Genomic DNA, 13,920 nt, shown 5'->3' with positions numbered 1-13,920 from the left:
CAGGATGGGTGTGTCAGAGTCAGTGCGGTTGGCGCAGGATAGAGCAGGGTTTAGGGCTGTTGTGCATAGGGTCGCTATGAGTCGCAAAGGACTGGACGGCACATAACAACAACAACAACTGGTAAAGGTGTGGGGACGGAGGTGTCAGTGTAATAGAAGACCCTCAACAACATGAACTGACACCGTGGCTTTAACAATGGGCTGAAGTATATCAGAAATTATGAGAATGGCACAGAAAGGTTCAGAACTGTTGTTCATAGCGTTACTATGATTCTCAGTCAACATGGTGACAACTAACAACTACCTTTCCCAGTTAAAATGGTGGGAAACTTAGATTATACCCACAGAAATGCTCTGAAAAGTAAATGAAAAACTGGGAAGGGAGAGGCAGCCTTTTCTTTTCAACGAAATAATTTCTAAAACTCACAATAATTTATTATTATTAATAATAAATAATCACTTAGTTGGAAGAACCAACTAAGTGCTCACTCCATAATTTTGTCTTAATAAATGTTAAAATAACAGGAAATGATTTATAGCTTCACTTGCTATCAAGGTTATTAGTTGCCATGAGTCCTCTCCAACACACAATGACCCTACGTGTGCAGAATGACTCCATAGGGTTTTCAAAGCTGTGACCTTTCAGAAATCTTCAGAGGCGCCTTTGGGCCTCCAAAGGGTGTCAAACTGCTAAACTTTCGGGAAGCAACTGAGCTCTTAACCACTGCACTACTAACATCCTTAAAAAGCTTCATCATAGTGTGTCTCAATTAATACCCTTTGTTCTTTAAAAAAAAAAATCCTGAGTGAAAGACTTGCAGGTGCACAATTTACACTTCCTGCACTTTAGGGCCTCCTTTAACTCTCAAACATATCTGAACAAAGATTTTTTAAGGAAGGAGATTAGGATGGTTTTGTGAGTCAGATGAAGACTAAGATGCCAAGTTAAGATTCCCTTGTATTTTCCTGGCCCCATTAGATTTCGAGAAGGCCAATTAACCTTCTTAATTCAACTCCATAAACAGGAACACTACATAATGGTTAACCAGAATTCCTTTCAAGCTGGCCCAGGGGCTCTGAAGAGTTGAACCACCAAGTGACTAACAGAAGCCTAATCTTGTAACCATTCCCAAGTATCTTCTGGGCTCCCTTTTTGTGAAGGTAAAGATAACACAGAACAAGGATTTTGCTCTACATTAAGAGCTCTACTCTGAACTATTGTTTCTCCTTTCGGACCATAAAAGTCAGTGTCAGTGCTGCAATTCCTCTCCCTCTGGAGGCAAGCTGGCATAAACCACAATATGCCACCGCGCAGGACTCGGGCCGAAATTCTCGCTGCATTTAAGTGTATGGGCCGGAAGCCTCCCCGCCTTCGGGCAGCGGGAAGGAAGGGGCGGGGGAGCGGGCGGCAGACGCCGGGAGAGCTCGGGGCGCGGGGCGCAGAGGATGCACGCGGGGTTCCTGGGCTTCTCCGCCCTGCTGCTGGCGGCGGAGCAGAGCGCGCGTGAGTCCGGGCACAGCTCGAGCTGTGGGGACGCACCTCTCCTGCACTAACACCTCACCCTCTGCCATCCCGGGGCCAAATGCCATCCCCCTGCCCGAGCATGCAGCCTCCCATCCTGTGCATGAGCGAAAGTACCCAACCCGCTCGCCCAGTCCTTGATGGATTCCCACGAATGCATGATCCCCCACGCTGTGGCCCCGCGACTCGAGTTAGGGACATTCATCTTGCTCTGTCCTGAGCTCAGCAAAGGGCTACGGGGGTTAAATATGCTGGACAGAGGACTAGGGTGCACCGCTGGTTTTCCCTCCAGTCTGGCTGGCAGGTCTCAGCATGAAAGGGCGGCTGTGGTGCACCCAGATCCACTATTTTAGGCGCGCGGAGGGGTGGGATCTGCAGAACCGAGGCCGCTGAAGGAGGATTGCACTTGCATCAGAGATTAAAATAGGACAAGCAGCACCCCACTCGGGGAGACTTCTGTCTTGAAAATGAACTAGTCGTAGAAAGCTAAAACCTAGCAAGATGGCTACACTTTTCAGCGCCCTTTCAGTTTGAATTTGTAACCCTTTCGGTGCCGAAGAGGAATGCCTCCGCCCACTTCCGCCGAGCTGCCGGTTCTCCCTTGTCTCTGCACTTGGGTCCCTGGGTCTGGGAGTTGAGGGATATGCTTTCTTGAAGCGCCCTCACGAAGACCTCCCAGGGCTTTGTGCCCTCCTTAACCAACACATATACATTTGAGAAATCCAGTGGAGTGTTCCACCTTGAAGCAAGTTCCCACTTTTTCTCCCCAGCATTAACACTGCTTTAACACGACTGCCCCCTCCAGTCCACAGTGGTTTTTCCTAGGGCGAGAAAGAAGAGCTTGGCTTTAACCTCCAAGAAGGAGCAGCTGGTTTAAATTAATTCTAAAGTACATACAGCTTCAACACCCATGTCAGAAATTGATAAAACAATACAAGAGCCCCAGGGTTTCAGCATCCACCCCTGGTGTGTCATTTTTAGCATTCCTTGACCTTTTGAGTTGACCATTTCAATCTACTCTCCATTTATCATGATGTTACCTATCGTTATTTATGTTTTCTTGATGTTAAGATGTAATCTATATTGAAGACTGTAGTCTTTGAACTTCTTCAGCCAGTACTTTGTGTTCTCACTTTGAGTAAGCAAAGTAATGTCATCTGCATAATGCAGGTTGTTGATGAGTCTTCCTCCAATCCTGATGCCACCTTCTACTTCATAGAGTCCAGCTTTACGAATGAGTTGCTCAGCATACGGATTGAATAGGTGTGGAGAGAGGATATAACCTTACTGCACACCCTACCTGTGCTGCGATCCTGAAGGCATGTGGTTTGAGTCCACCAGCTGCCCCGCAGGAGGAGAATGGGCAGTCTCCTCCTTGCAATTTATTGCCTCTGAAAACTTGCTGGCGGGTCAGCTAAGCGTCGGTTTCAGTTTGATGGTACTCAACAACAGTGTTCCCTTGCTTTATTCAGACAACGGTATAGGTTTCATATGAACACAGTGTAGTGCTCTGGGATTCCCATTTTCTCAATGTTAACCATAATTTGTTAAGATCCCCACAAATGCCTTTGCATAGTCAATAAAACACAAATAGACGTTCTTCTGATATTCTCTGCTTTGACCCAGGATCTATCTGACATTAGCAATGATATCCAAGGTGCCACAGCCTCTTCTAAACTTACCTTGAACTTCTGTCAATGTACTGTTCTAGCCTGATACCAACAGTTAGGAGATCAGGAGATGTAGTGCATTGGGAAAGGGTGCAGTCAGGGACCTCTCCAAACTACTGAGGAGCAATGTCAGTTTGAGGGCTACAGAGTACCTGATTCAGGCTCTGGTCGTTTCAGCCACTACCTGTACAGCTGGACTATGAGTAAGGATAACAGCAGAAAAATGTTTGAGTTGTGTTAGAGAGGAGTACTGAATATTCCATGGAATGCTAAAAGAACAAACGTATGTCTTGGAGAGAGTGCAAGCCAGAGCACTCCTTGGCAGCAAAGATGACATAGCTTCGTCTCACCTACTATGGGCATGTTAGGAGAGAATATTTCTTGGAGAAGGACATCATGTTTGGAAAGATGGAGGGTCAGCAAAAGACTGGAAGACCCTCAATGAGATGAGCTGACACAGTGACTGCTGTCATTGACTCGAATATATCAGAAATGATGAAGATGGTCTAGGATAAGACAGAATTCAGACCTGTGGTTCATAGGGTCACTGTGAGTTGTCCTCAACATTTATCAACAACCAACTCTTCAGAATTGGTTACTTCTCCAAAAGCTCGGGGGCGGGGGTCTGTGCCTACTAGTGTGTGATAGGAAGCTCAAAATAGAGAAGAAACCTAGGGACCAGGAAGGATGGCTATTCAAAAGCCCTAATGCCTTTCATTCAGCTGAAGAATTGTTACTTAACGCTTTGGGATAATGCTCTGCATTTCCACAAAATTCATATCTTTTACATAGATATCCATTTTTAACCATTTCTAGAACAAACACAAATACTATAAAATTATTAGTGTGTGTTCTGCCTACAAGTGCTGGGCAGGATATGAAACAAATCCCTATTGTCATCCTCATAATAGCCCTCAGAATTGGGTGGTACTGCCATGTTATTGTTCCTGATGCCCAAACTCTCAATTACATAATAAATTATGGATAAATAATGAGAATCTCAGAACACTTAATTGTGCTCATGCAAAACCTATACATAGACCAAGAAACACTTATCTGAACAGAACAAGGGAACACAGCATTCTTCAACATCAGAAAAGATATACATGGGGATTATATCCTTCCATAATCGCTTGCCTCCAAAAACCCTATTAACCTGGAGAGAGGATGAAAGGCACCCAAGCATCGAGGACTCTCCTTCATAGGGTCGCTATGAGTTGCCTGTAACTCGACGGCACTTAACAATGACAACAACTATGCCTATTAATCTGTTGACCAAATAATTTGAAAAGTTTGACTACCTGAAGAATGTAACATCAGGTTTGGAGGAAGGCTCATCAACAACTGACAGTTTGCAGATGACACACACACAACCCTGCTTGCAGAAATGATGAAGACTTGAAGCACTTAGGCAGAAGATCAAGGACTATAGCATTCACTATGGATTCCTTCTCAACATTAAAAAAACAAAAATCCTCACCATTGGACCAATAGGCAACATCATGATGGATGGATGGAGAAAAGTGTGAAGTTGTCAACGATTTCACTTCACTTGGATCCACAACACCCAAGGTAGCAGCAGTCAAGAAATCAAAAGACGTGCTGCATTGGGAAGTCTTCTGTAAAAGACCTCTTCAAAGTGCTAAACGGCAAGGGTGTCAGTTTAAAAACTAGGGTATGAGCCAAGCCATGGTACTTTCAGTTGCTTTGTATGCATCTGAAAGTTGAACAAGAAATAAGGATGACAGAAAAACAATTGATGTCTTTCAGTTGTGGAACAAGTCTGTGTGGGAGGGTTTGCAACCAGAGTGCTCCGCAGAGGCAAAGATAGTGAAACTTCATTATTATTATTATTATTATTATTATTATTATTATTATGTGTGTGTGTGTGTACTGTCAGATCAGATCTCAGATCTGACTGGTACAGGCCACACATCTTTGGGACTGCAGTGCAGCTTCTTGCCACTAGGCCACCAGAGCTCACTGTGAAACTTCATCTTACATACTTAAGAGTGTTTTCAGGAGAGGCTAGGCCTTTGAAAAAGACATTATGCTGAGAAAGTAGAAGGTCAGCAAAGTAGAGGAAGACGTCAGTAAGATGGGTGGACACAATGACTGTGGCAATGGGCTTGAGCATGGTGGGAATTGTGAAGATGGTCCAGAATAGGGCAAAGTTTAAATCTCTTGTTCATAAGGTCACTATGAGTTGCATCTAATAATGCTCAAAGTTACACAACTATTAAATTCTGCCTATGGTTTTCCTCATTGCCAAGAATAAGTTTGGACTCTTAGCAACTTTATAGAACTGCCCAATAGGATTTCTGAAGCTCTAATTCTTTATGGGGACAAACATCTTTCTCCCACTGAGTGATATGTTGGTGGGGACCCTGACCTTTCAGTTACCACCCCAACTTAGCCTCTCTCACTGTGCCGTCAGGACTCCACATCTGAAAAAAAAATGGATAAAATTATCTACCTCAAAAAACCACTATGGTAATGTCTATAAAGCACAAAGTACAGGTACCTGACACATATAGTAATAATTCAGTGTTGTTATTGATTAGGGAATGCAGACCCAACCTAATTTTTCTCTGTTGCATTGCATCATAAAAGAGAAACCACCACATGTCTGTGTAGTTAGTTGCACCACGGTGACTTGCATGTTGCTATAATGTGGAAGTTATGTCACTGGTATTTTAAACACCAGCTGGGTCGCCCATTGTGTACAAGTTTCAGTAGAACTTGCAGACCAAGAGGGAGAAGGAAGAAAGGCCTGGCAATCTACTTCAGAGAATTAGTCAGTGACAATCATATGGATCACAACGAGAGTTTCCAATACAGCCAGGGAAGACAAGTCACTGGAAAGACAAGTCAGTAGGACCAGTGGGATGTATGGACATAATAGCTGTGACAAGGGATTCAAACATCAATTGACAAAGTGGTGCAGAACCAGACAGTATGTTACTTTGTTGTGCAGAACTCGGAGATGACAGTGGGGAAAAAAACCCAAACCAAACCTAGTGCTGAAAAGTTAACTCTGATCTACAGAATAGACTAGAACTCCCCATTGTGCTTCTAAAAATCCATACATTTTAATGACAGTAGACTGCTACATCTTTCTCCTTGAAGCAGTTGGTGGGTTTGAATTCCTGACTTATTTTTATTTTTATTTTTAAATTATTTTGTGTGTGTGTACTGTCAGATTGGATCTGACTGGTACAGGAGGAGATTGCCCCTCCTTCAGCAAAGCATCCAGTGGATTTGAACCATGCACCCCTGGGATTGCAGTGCAGCTTATTGCCACTAGGCCACCAGAGCTTGTAGAATCCCTGACCTTTTATTAGCAACCAGTGCTTAACCATTGCATCACCTGGGCTGCTTATAACACCACCACCATCATCAACAACAACAACAACAAAATATATACTACCCAGGAGAATGAGTTTAACATTTTAGGTATTATTGTTGTTACATATCATCGAGTTGGAACCAACTCATAGCTGACCTTCTAACAGGTTTGCAGAGAATGTAAATCATAGGAGAGGAAATTGCCCATCTTTCTCCCACAGCAGCAGGTAGATTTGACCTATGTGCCTTTGAGTTGGCAGCCTAACTCCTTATACTTGGACACCAGAGCAACCTTCTAGTTAGTAGAATTTTAATCATTGATGTTATCCAACAGCCCCCATTTAGGAGCCATGGTGTCTGGTCCTTTGAGTGTCCTCAGAAGCCCTAGAGGTTTCATCTCACTTCTTGACTGTAGATTCCCCTCTGCTGATTTAAGTGTTGAATTTAGCAAGGAGCACTATTTGTTGGTTAACCAGTTTCTCACTCTGCCTTTCCAATAACTCAACTTTCTTTTTGTCCCCCAGGCCTCTGCACTGTAATATATTACTTCATCACTGGAAAGCTCCTTTGGGGATGGCTGACCTTCTCTGCCCTGCTGCCTGGCTTCTTGGTCCAGGGCCTGAGCTATCTGTGGTTTCGATCAGATGGATATCAAAGTAATTGCTCTTTGGTAATGCTGCACCTCCTACAGCTTGGTGTTTGGAAACGGTAAGAACAAGCAGTATCCACTTCATCTCTGAGTCCTAAAATTGTGTTGAGAAGCCTGGTTTTGAAAGTGTAAGGATATGCTTATCCTTAGACTCATGAGTTGAGAAAATGGCAGGAGTTACCATGTTTGATCTCTGCTCTGATATTTGCAGAGCCTCTTTCAGACCAGGCTTCCCTGAGCACTCTGGAGCCTATTCCAGAAGCAACTGTGATTTTTGGGTTTTATTTTTCTTTTTAAAAACTTTTTATTATGATTTGTGTGAAAGTTTACAGAGCAAATGAGTTTTCCATTCATGCACACTTTTTTTTAGGATATCGATGCAATCCCTGCACTCTTCCCCTTTGCCTTGAATTTACCATTTCCATTCATTCTTTTCCTTCTCCTCCTGCCTTCTGTGCAGGGAAATGCTGCTCTATTGATCTCCTTTGGTTGATGTAACTGTGACCTTTACAAAACTCTTTGTTGACCACAGCCATATTCTGTCTATGAGCAGATACAACATGAGGATTTGCTAATTCTGACCCCTAACAACTTCTTATAGGGGAACTCTTCTCATCAATAACATAAGTAGTACCAAACAAAGAGCTACATTGTCAGGCATGCCACCCCCCATGCTCCTGCATCTAGTTCTATGAATCCAATATTTACGGCAACTTGACTCACAAACTTTGCTCACAGTTGTGGAGTTTATTAGGGAAATAGGTTGGGGAGTAGAGGAGGCAGAGAATATCATATACAATTCAAGTTCAAGTTTAGTCTAGCAGTCCCAAGTCAGATTAACAGCAAGACACAATTCCTCTATTAGTTAAGATACCTTCTCAGCCAACAAGTGAAAGTTTAGGTTCAGTTCAACAGCACAAATAAACTCCTGGTTTTCTCTGTCATCCAGCAAGCAAAACTGTGGCTTCATCTCCAGGGTTCCTCTGGTTACACCTTGCCACATTCTCTTCACAGTAGTGCCATAGTCTCTTTACCATCTGCCACAGTCTCTTCACCCTCTCTCCACCACCATCTTTAACAGTGTGGAAAGCATTCTCTTATATTGGTCCCACAGCTATTGATTTGCAAGGCCATATGTCCACAGTTAAGGTAGCTGGAGACCATGCCCCCAACGAGGGATGGGGCCCTAACATAAAGGATAGAAAAGCCAATTTTCAAGGTTTCTGACACCATATTTCTTCCTAATGTTTAGGTTTGTTGGCCAACCTATAGAGCCAGACAAACTGAATCAATTATAGCAATTCCACATAAACCTTAGTTAAGTAATGTAGAAAAAAGAAAGAAGATTTAATCACAGACAGTGGTGGTGTCCTTCTGGCATTGGCAGCAAGATTTTGTTGTTGAAAGAAGCTATTTAGAAGCCAGCACCAGGTTTTTTTCTTCACAGAAAGACAGGGATGCTCTTATACCTGACGGACTTACCTGCAGTCCACAGACTACCCATGTATACAACTTCTTTTTACTTGGACCAGTGATACAATGGCTGATCAATCAAGCATAGCAATGATTGTGAGGACGGTGCATTCTATTGGCGCTCTGGTGGCTCAGTGTTAAAACAGTGCATTGCAATCCCAAAAGTATTCAGTTCCAATCCACCAGCTGCTCCATGGGAGAAGGATGGGCTATCTCCTCTCATGTGATTTACTGCCTCTGAGAACCTGGGGAGGGTTCAGTTTTTGTTGTTTCTGAATCAGCGACACACAACAGCAACAACAGGGAATGTCAGGATAGATGTGGCAATGAAGTTACATAAATCGCAGATTCTGGCCCTCAATCCCCTCAAAATCCCAGAGGGTTTATAGGAATGAAAGAAGAGAGGGAGTCAGGTATCAGGAGACACTCAGGATCACCAGGTGTTTGAGATCTTTGCCAGGTTTCATAACTGAAGAATGTGCTGATTTCTGCTCTTACTGATTTGTTCCTTCAAGGATTAGTCCCAAGACCTTTGTGGGAACTGGAATGAGTTTTCCAATTTCCTGTTTGGGTTTGAGATCTCAGCTCTACATACAGATTAGTCTCAGGAAGGGACAGTCCCATTCCCAATCAGAACAGACCCAAATAAAAAGTAGTAAATGCACTGATAAAGGTATCAACTTGAATTTCATGTGACCCCCCCTCAGGCAAAAGTTTGTCCAGAGCTGGGTCTTATGTTTAAGCAGTGAAGAGATAGGACTCTTGATTTTGGGCAGAGATCATTTGGCTTCAGCTGTGCCTACCTACCAGTCCTTCGCTCAGACTGGCCTGGCAATTAAACCATTAAGGCCTTTTTTTGGCCTTGAAGTTCCCTTCAGGGAGCACCTCATGCATTGTAGTTCTCAAAGTAAGTGGCCTCAAGGGAAGACGACCTTGAAATAATGAATTACCTTTACCTTAAACATACATCTTATAACTCCAAAACAGAGTCAAGTCAATACCAGACATTTAAGAGATGTGTATTAAGTAATCATCAGAAAAATTTGCTTTCTCAGCCTCTGAGAAACCTCAGACTACGTGAAATCTGGTGTCTTGCTTTAGGGATAAGGAGGGAGGCCCATGAGCGGTGACTTGTCCAAATTCCAAGTGCTGGTTTTGACAGCCACCTCAGTGATCTTCATTCTCCTTCAAATCCATGTTTATTATGCCATCCTTTTCTCTTTTTTTAATTTTGTTCATTTTTATTAATACAGACATACTAACAGAAAGTTATCTTTGAACATAATCAAAGTTACAAATAAACGCTACTAACCGATAATAATCTAGTTGACTTTCCTCTTGAAAAGTCCTTCTCTATTAGATAGTACAGACTTATTTTATACTTTTCTGATATAATACTGAAAAATTAAAATGGAGGACATGAAAAGAGAGTCATGGAAATTAGAAATTAGGAAAAACAACCAGTCATCTATACCTACTATCTTAAAAGACTATAAAGTGACCAGAGACCTCAGAAAATGTGTACATTAATAGGCATTAAGTTATATATATAATATAGAAGTCTATATTATGTAATATATTGAGAATATATATTATGTATATTTTTCAAGTACAGAAAAAGGATAATAAAGTCAGAAAAGCAAAGGAACAACGGCTTGAAAACATGAAAAAGTAAAAATGAACAGTTATTAGAAGTAGAACACAATTTTTGCCTGGAGTTTTCTAACAGCTATGGAAAATTGGCAGCATCAGGATGGATGGTGAAGAGATTGAGATTGTTAACAACTTTAGTTTGCTTGGCTCCACAGTCAACACTCTTGGCAACAGCAGCCAGGAAATTAAAAGACATATTGCGATGGGAAAGTCTGCTGTTCGGGTCCTCTGCAAAGTACTGGAGAGCAATGGTGTCACTCTGGAGACTAAGGTGCATCTGGTCTAAGGCCATGGTCTTTGCAATCACTTGTTATGCATCAGAAAGTTGGACAATGACCAAGGAGGATAGAAGGATAGAAGGAGAATTGATGCCTTTGAGCTGTGGTGCTGGAGAAAAGTATTGACTGCTAAGAAAAACAGATTCATCCTAGAGAGGTTTAAATCAGGCTGCTCCTTGGAGGCAAGGATTCTGAGGCTTCGTCTGGCATACTTTAGACATGTTGTAAGGAGAGACCGGTCCTTGGAGGGAGATAGCATGCTTGGGAGGGTGGAGGAATGGCGCAGGAGGGGAGGGCCCTCTATGAGGTGGATTGTTTCAGTGACTGGGGTAATCCGGGTGGGTTTGTCGGAGACAGTGCTATTGGCACAAGATAGAATAGAGTTTAGGGCTGTTGTACATAAAAAACAACCACAACATGGAAAATAGAGAAGCATAGGAAGCTCCAATGGTTATGAGGGTTTTTAAAAAATGTATTTATGATAGTAAAAAAAAAAAAAAGTCTTGGGACAAGAGCAGCAACTCCATTTCCTTATCCTGAAACTTGCACAGTGGATTCTCAGAAAGATAATATTGTGCCAAACAGTGAAAATCATTTTACTCGATGCTCCTGTAAGTTTGAAAACACTCTGTTTAAGGATCCCTGGTGGCACAGAGTTTTTACACACTGGACTGTTAACTGAGAAGTAATTTAAGCCCGTCACTCGCTCAGACAGTGAAATCGTGAATGTTCACAGCCTTGGAAACTCTACAAGGCTCTTTGGTTCTGTCTCTCAGGTCACGATGAGTCAGAATTGACTCTATCACCCTATTGTTATCTGTGTTATTACTGTTTATGTGCCTGCATCTACTTGCTGCAGCGTTCTGCAAATTGCAGCTCAGCAAATATACCTGTAGGGGGAGCCAAACAACTGTGTTTTCGACAGCTCTGAATTGACGCCAAATCAACCACTCTAAATGACCTCATAGTTTGTTTCGTAAGATGCTACTGACAACAGAAAGCCTATACATGCAAATATTTTGCGATCATAAAACCAAACGCATTGCCATCAAGTTAGAACCTTCCCACCTGACCCTATAGCAGATTTTTGAGAAGTTTAATTTGCCCAGGAAGACATTACCCATCTTTCTCCTGCAGAGCATCTGATAAATTCAAACTGCCTTGCTTTGGGTTGGCCGCACGAATCCTTACTCTCTAGGCCACAAGAAAAAATGTAAAAAAAAAAAAAAAAGGAAAAACAAAAAACTGTATAAAAAAAACCCCAAACACAGGAACTTAAAACATGCGTGTGTTCCTTAAATTCCAGATAATACATGCTGGCTTAATTTACTGATTTGAATCTGACTCTAGTCGTGAGGCTCTGCCCTAAGTTGTTACTTGCCTAAGCAAAGTTGGTTACAAGCATATCTTGTAGATATTGCAGGTTCGGTTCTAGAATATCATGATAACGTGACTGTCACAGTAAAGCAAGTCTCGTGAACATGTGATTTCCCAGACATATCTAAAAGTTACACTCAGCTGTGGGTTATTAGGAGCCCTGATGGCTCAGTGAGTTAAGTATTAGACTGTCAACTGAACCACTGGCAGTTCTTACCGCTCAGCCTCTCTAGGGAGCAAGATGAGGCAGTACGCTCCCCTTAAGATTTACAGCTTTGGAAAAGAGTTCTGCTCAGTCCTATAGGGCTGCTGCGAATTGCAATGGACTCAACAGCAGTGGGTTTGGAGTCTGAAACTGTGAAATATTTTGAAGAAGTTTCTAATACTGCTTATGTCACATACCATTGAGTTGGTACTGACTCAGCTGACCCTCCAGCAAGTTTTCAGAGGCAGTAAATAATGCAGAAGTTCTGGTGGTCTGAGGTAAAGAACTGCACTGCCAACCCGAAGGCCTGCGGCTTGAATCCACCAGCTGGTTTCCTGGGAGAAAGCTAGGCATTTTCCTCCCGTGAGACTTACTGCCTCTGAAAACCTGCTGGAGGGTCAGCTATGACTTGGTTCTGACTCGATGGTACTTAACAACAACAGCAAAATTTCAAAGGAGTTGACTGCAACAGAAAATCAGCTGGTGGATTTAAACCAGCAACCTTGCCACTAAGCCACCAGACATCCCTGGAAAATTGTTAGGATTACCATAATATGACATGAAGTGAACACATGCTGTTGGACAAATGATGCTTGCAGGGTTGCCAAATACCCTCAACCTGTAAAAAAAAAAATGCCTTGCCCGTGAAGAGTCACAGTAAAATGAGGTGAGCATATACGGATGTTTCTTTAGTTTTAGTATTCCCACTTTAGTGTTATGTGTTAGCAATATCTTTACAGTCTTTTTAGATCGATAAATCCATTTGGAAATTCAAGTGTGAAGTGATAGAAAAATACCTAGTTTTATCCTCAGTGTTGTCTTAAAGTAAAAGCTAAGTAGTTATTTAAAAGGAAAGTTGAGGTGCTCTTTAGGAGTATTTTAAATAAATTCAGCCTAAATTGCCTCTCTGTCTGTGAGTCCTATTTCATCATCAAAGTTCCAAAGTATCCTGTGCTGGTTTTCCACCAGCCCTCGTGGTTCTCACTTCTGATGGACGTTCATATTCTCCCTCATCAATCCAGCTTGCTTATTTCTGCCAACAGCGTGACCATTTTCTAAGTCATTTACTATTGAATCATCTGTAACTCCCTTCTTATCTCTCCTTATCAGTTATCAAGGCGTAATCTCCTGCTCCCAATACTCTCCGTATCTGTTCCTCTTTTCTTATTCCTAATAAATCCTACTTGAGTACTTTAGAGAGGTCCTTAACAGCAGACTTTCCCATCACAATACGTTTTTTATTTCCTGGCTGCTGGTGCCAAGAGTATTGACCATGGAGCTGAGCAAACTGAAGCTGTGAACAATCTCAATCTCTTCGCCATCCATCCTGATGCTACCAAATGGTCCAGTGTTGAGAATTTTTGTCTTCTTTACATTGAGCCTCAGTCCATACTGAAGGCTGTAGCCCTTGACCCTCTGCAGTAAGTGCATCAGGTCCTCCTCAGGTTCAACAAGCAGGGTTGTGTCATCTGCCTAACGCAGATTGTTAATAGATCTTCCACCAATCCTGATGCCAGAATTCTCCTCATTGAGCCCAGCCTCTCAGATAATCTACTCTGCATACAGGTTGAAAAGGTATGGAGATAGGATACATCCGTGGCATACACCCTTCCCAATTTTGCACCATGCAGTGTTACCCTGCTGTGTTCTGATGACTGCCTCTTGGTCCAAGTACAGGTTAGCACGATTAAATGTTCTGGGATTCCCATTCTTCTCAGAGTCAGCCACAGTTTGTTATGATCCAC

At 42.5% G+C, this 13,920-nt stretch overlaps 1 protein-coding gene across 1 annotated transcript in view; it reads left to right on the top strand.

Annotated features, from left to right (window-relative positions):
* Positions 1-1,446: 1,446 nt before the first annotated feature.
* XKR5 (XK, Kell blood group complex subunit-related family, member 5) overlaps positions 1,447-13,920 on the top strand; it is a 32,432-nt gene continuing 19,958 nt past the window's right edge. Inside the window, exons 1-2 of the mRNA XM_006895022.1 lie at positions 1,447-1,504; positions 7,065-7,248. Coding sequence (XP_006895084.1) covers positions 1,447-1,504; positions 7,065-7,248 — 242 coding nt within the window. The remainder of the gene's footprint in view (positions 1,505-7,064; positions 7,249-13,920) is intronic.

The sequence above is a fragment of the Elephantulus edwardii genome, unplaced genomic scaffold (assembly GCF_000299155.1).
Source record: "Elephantulus edwardii isolate Elephantulus edwardi_28Jun2011 unplaced genomic scaffold, EleEdw1.0 scaffold00154, whole genome shotgun sequence".
NCBI lineage: Eukaryota > Metazoa > Chordata > Mammalia > Macroscelidea > Macroscelididae > Elephantulus > Elephantulus edwardii.
This window is presented reverse-complemented; position numbering and strand designations above follow the sequence as displayed.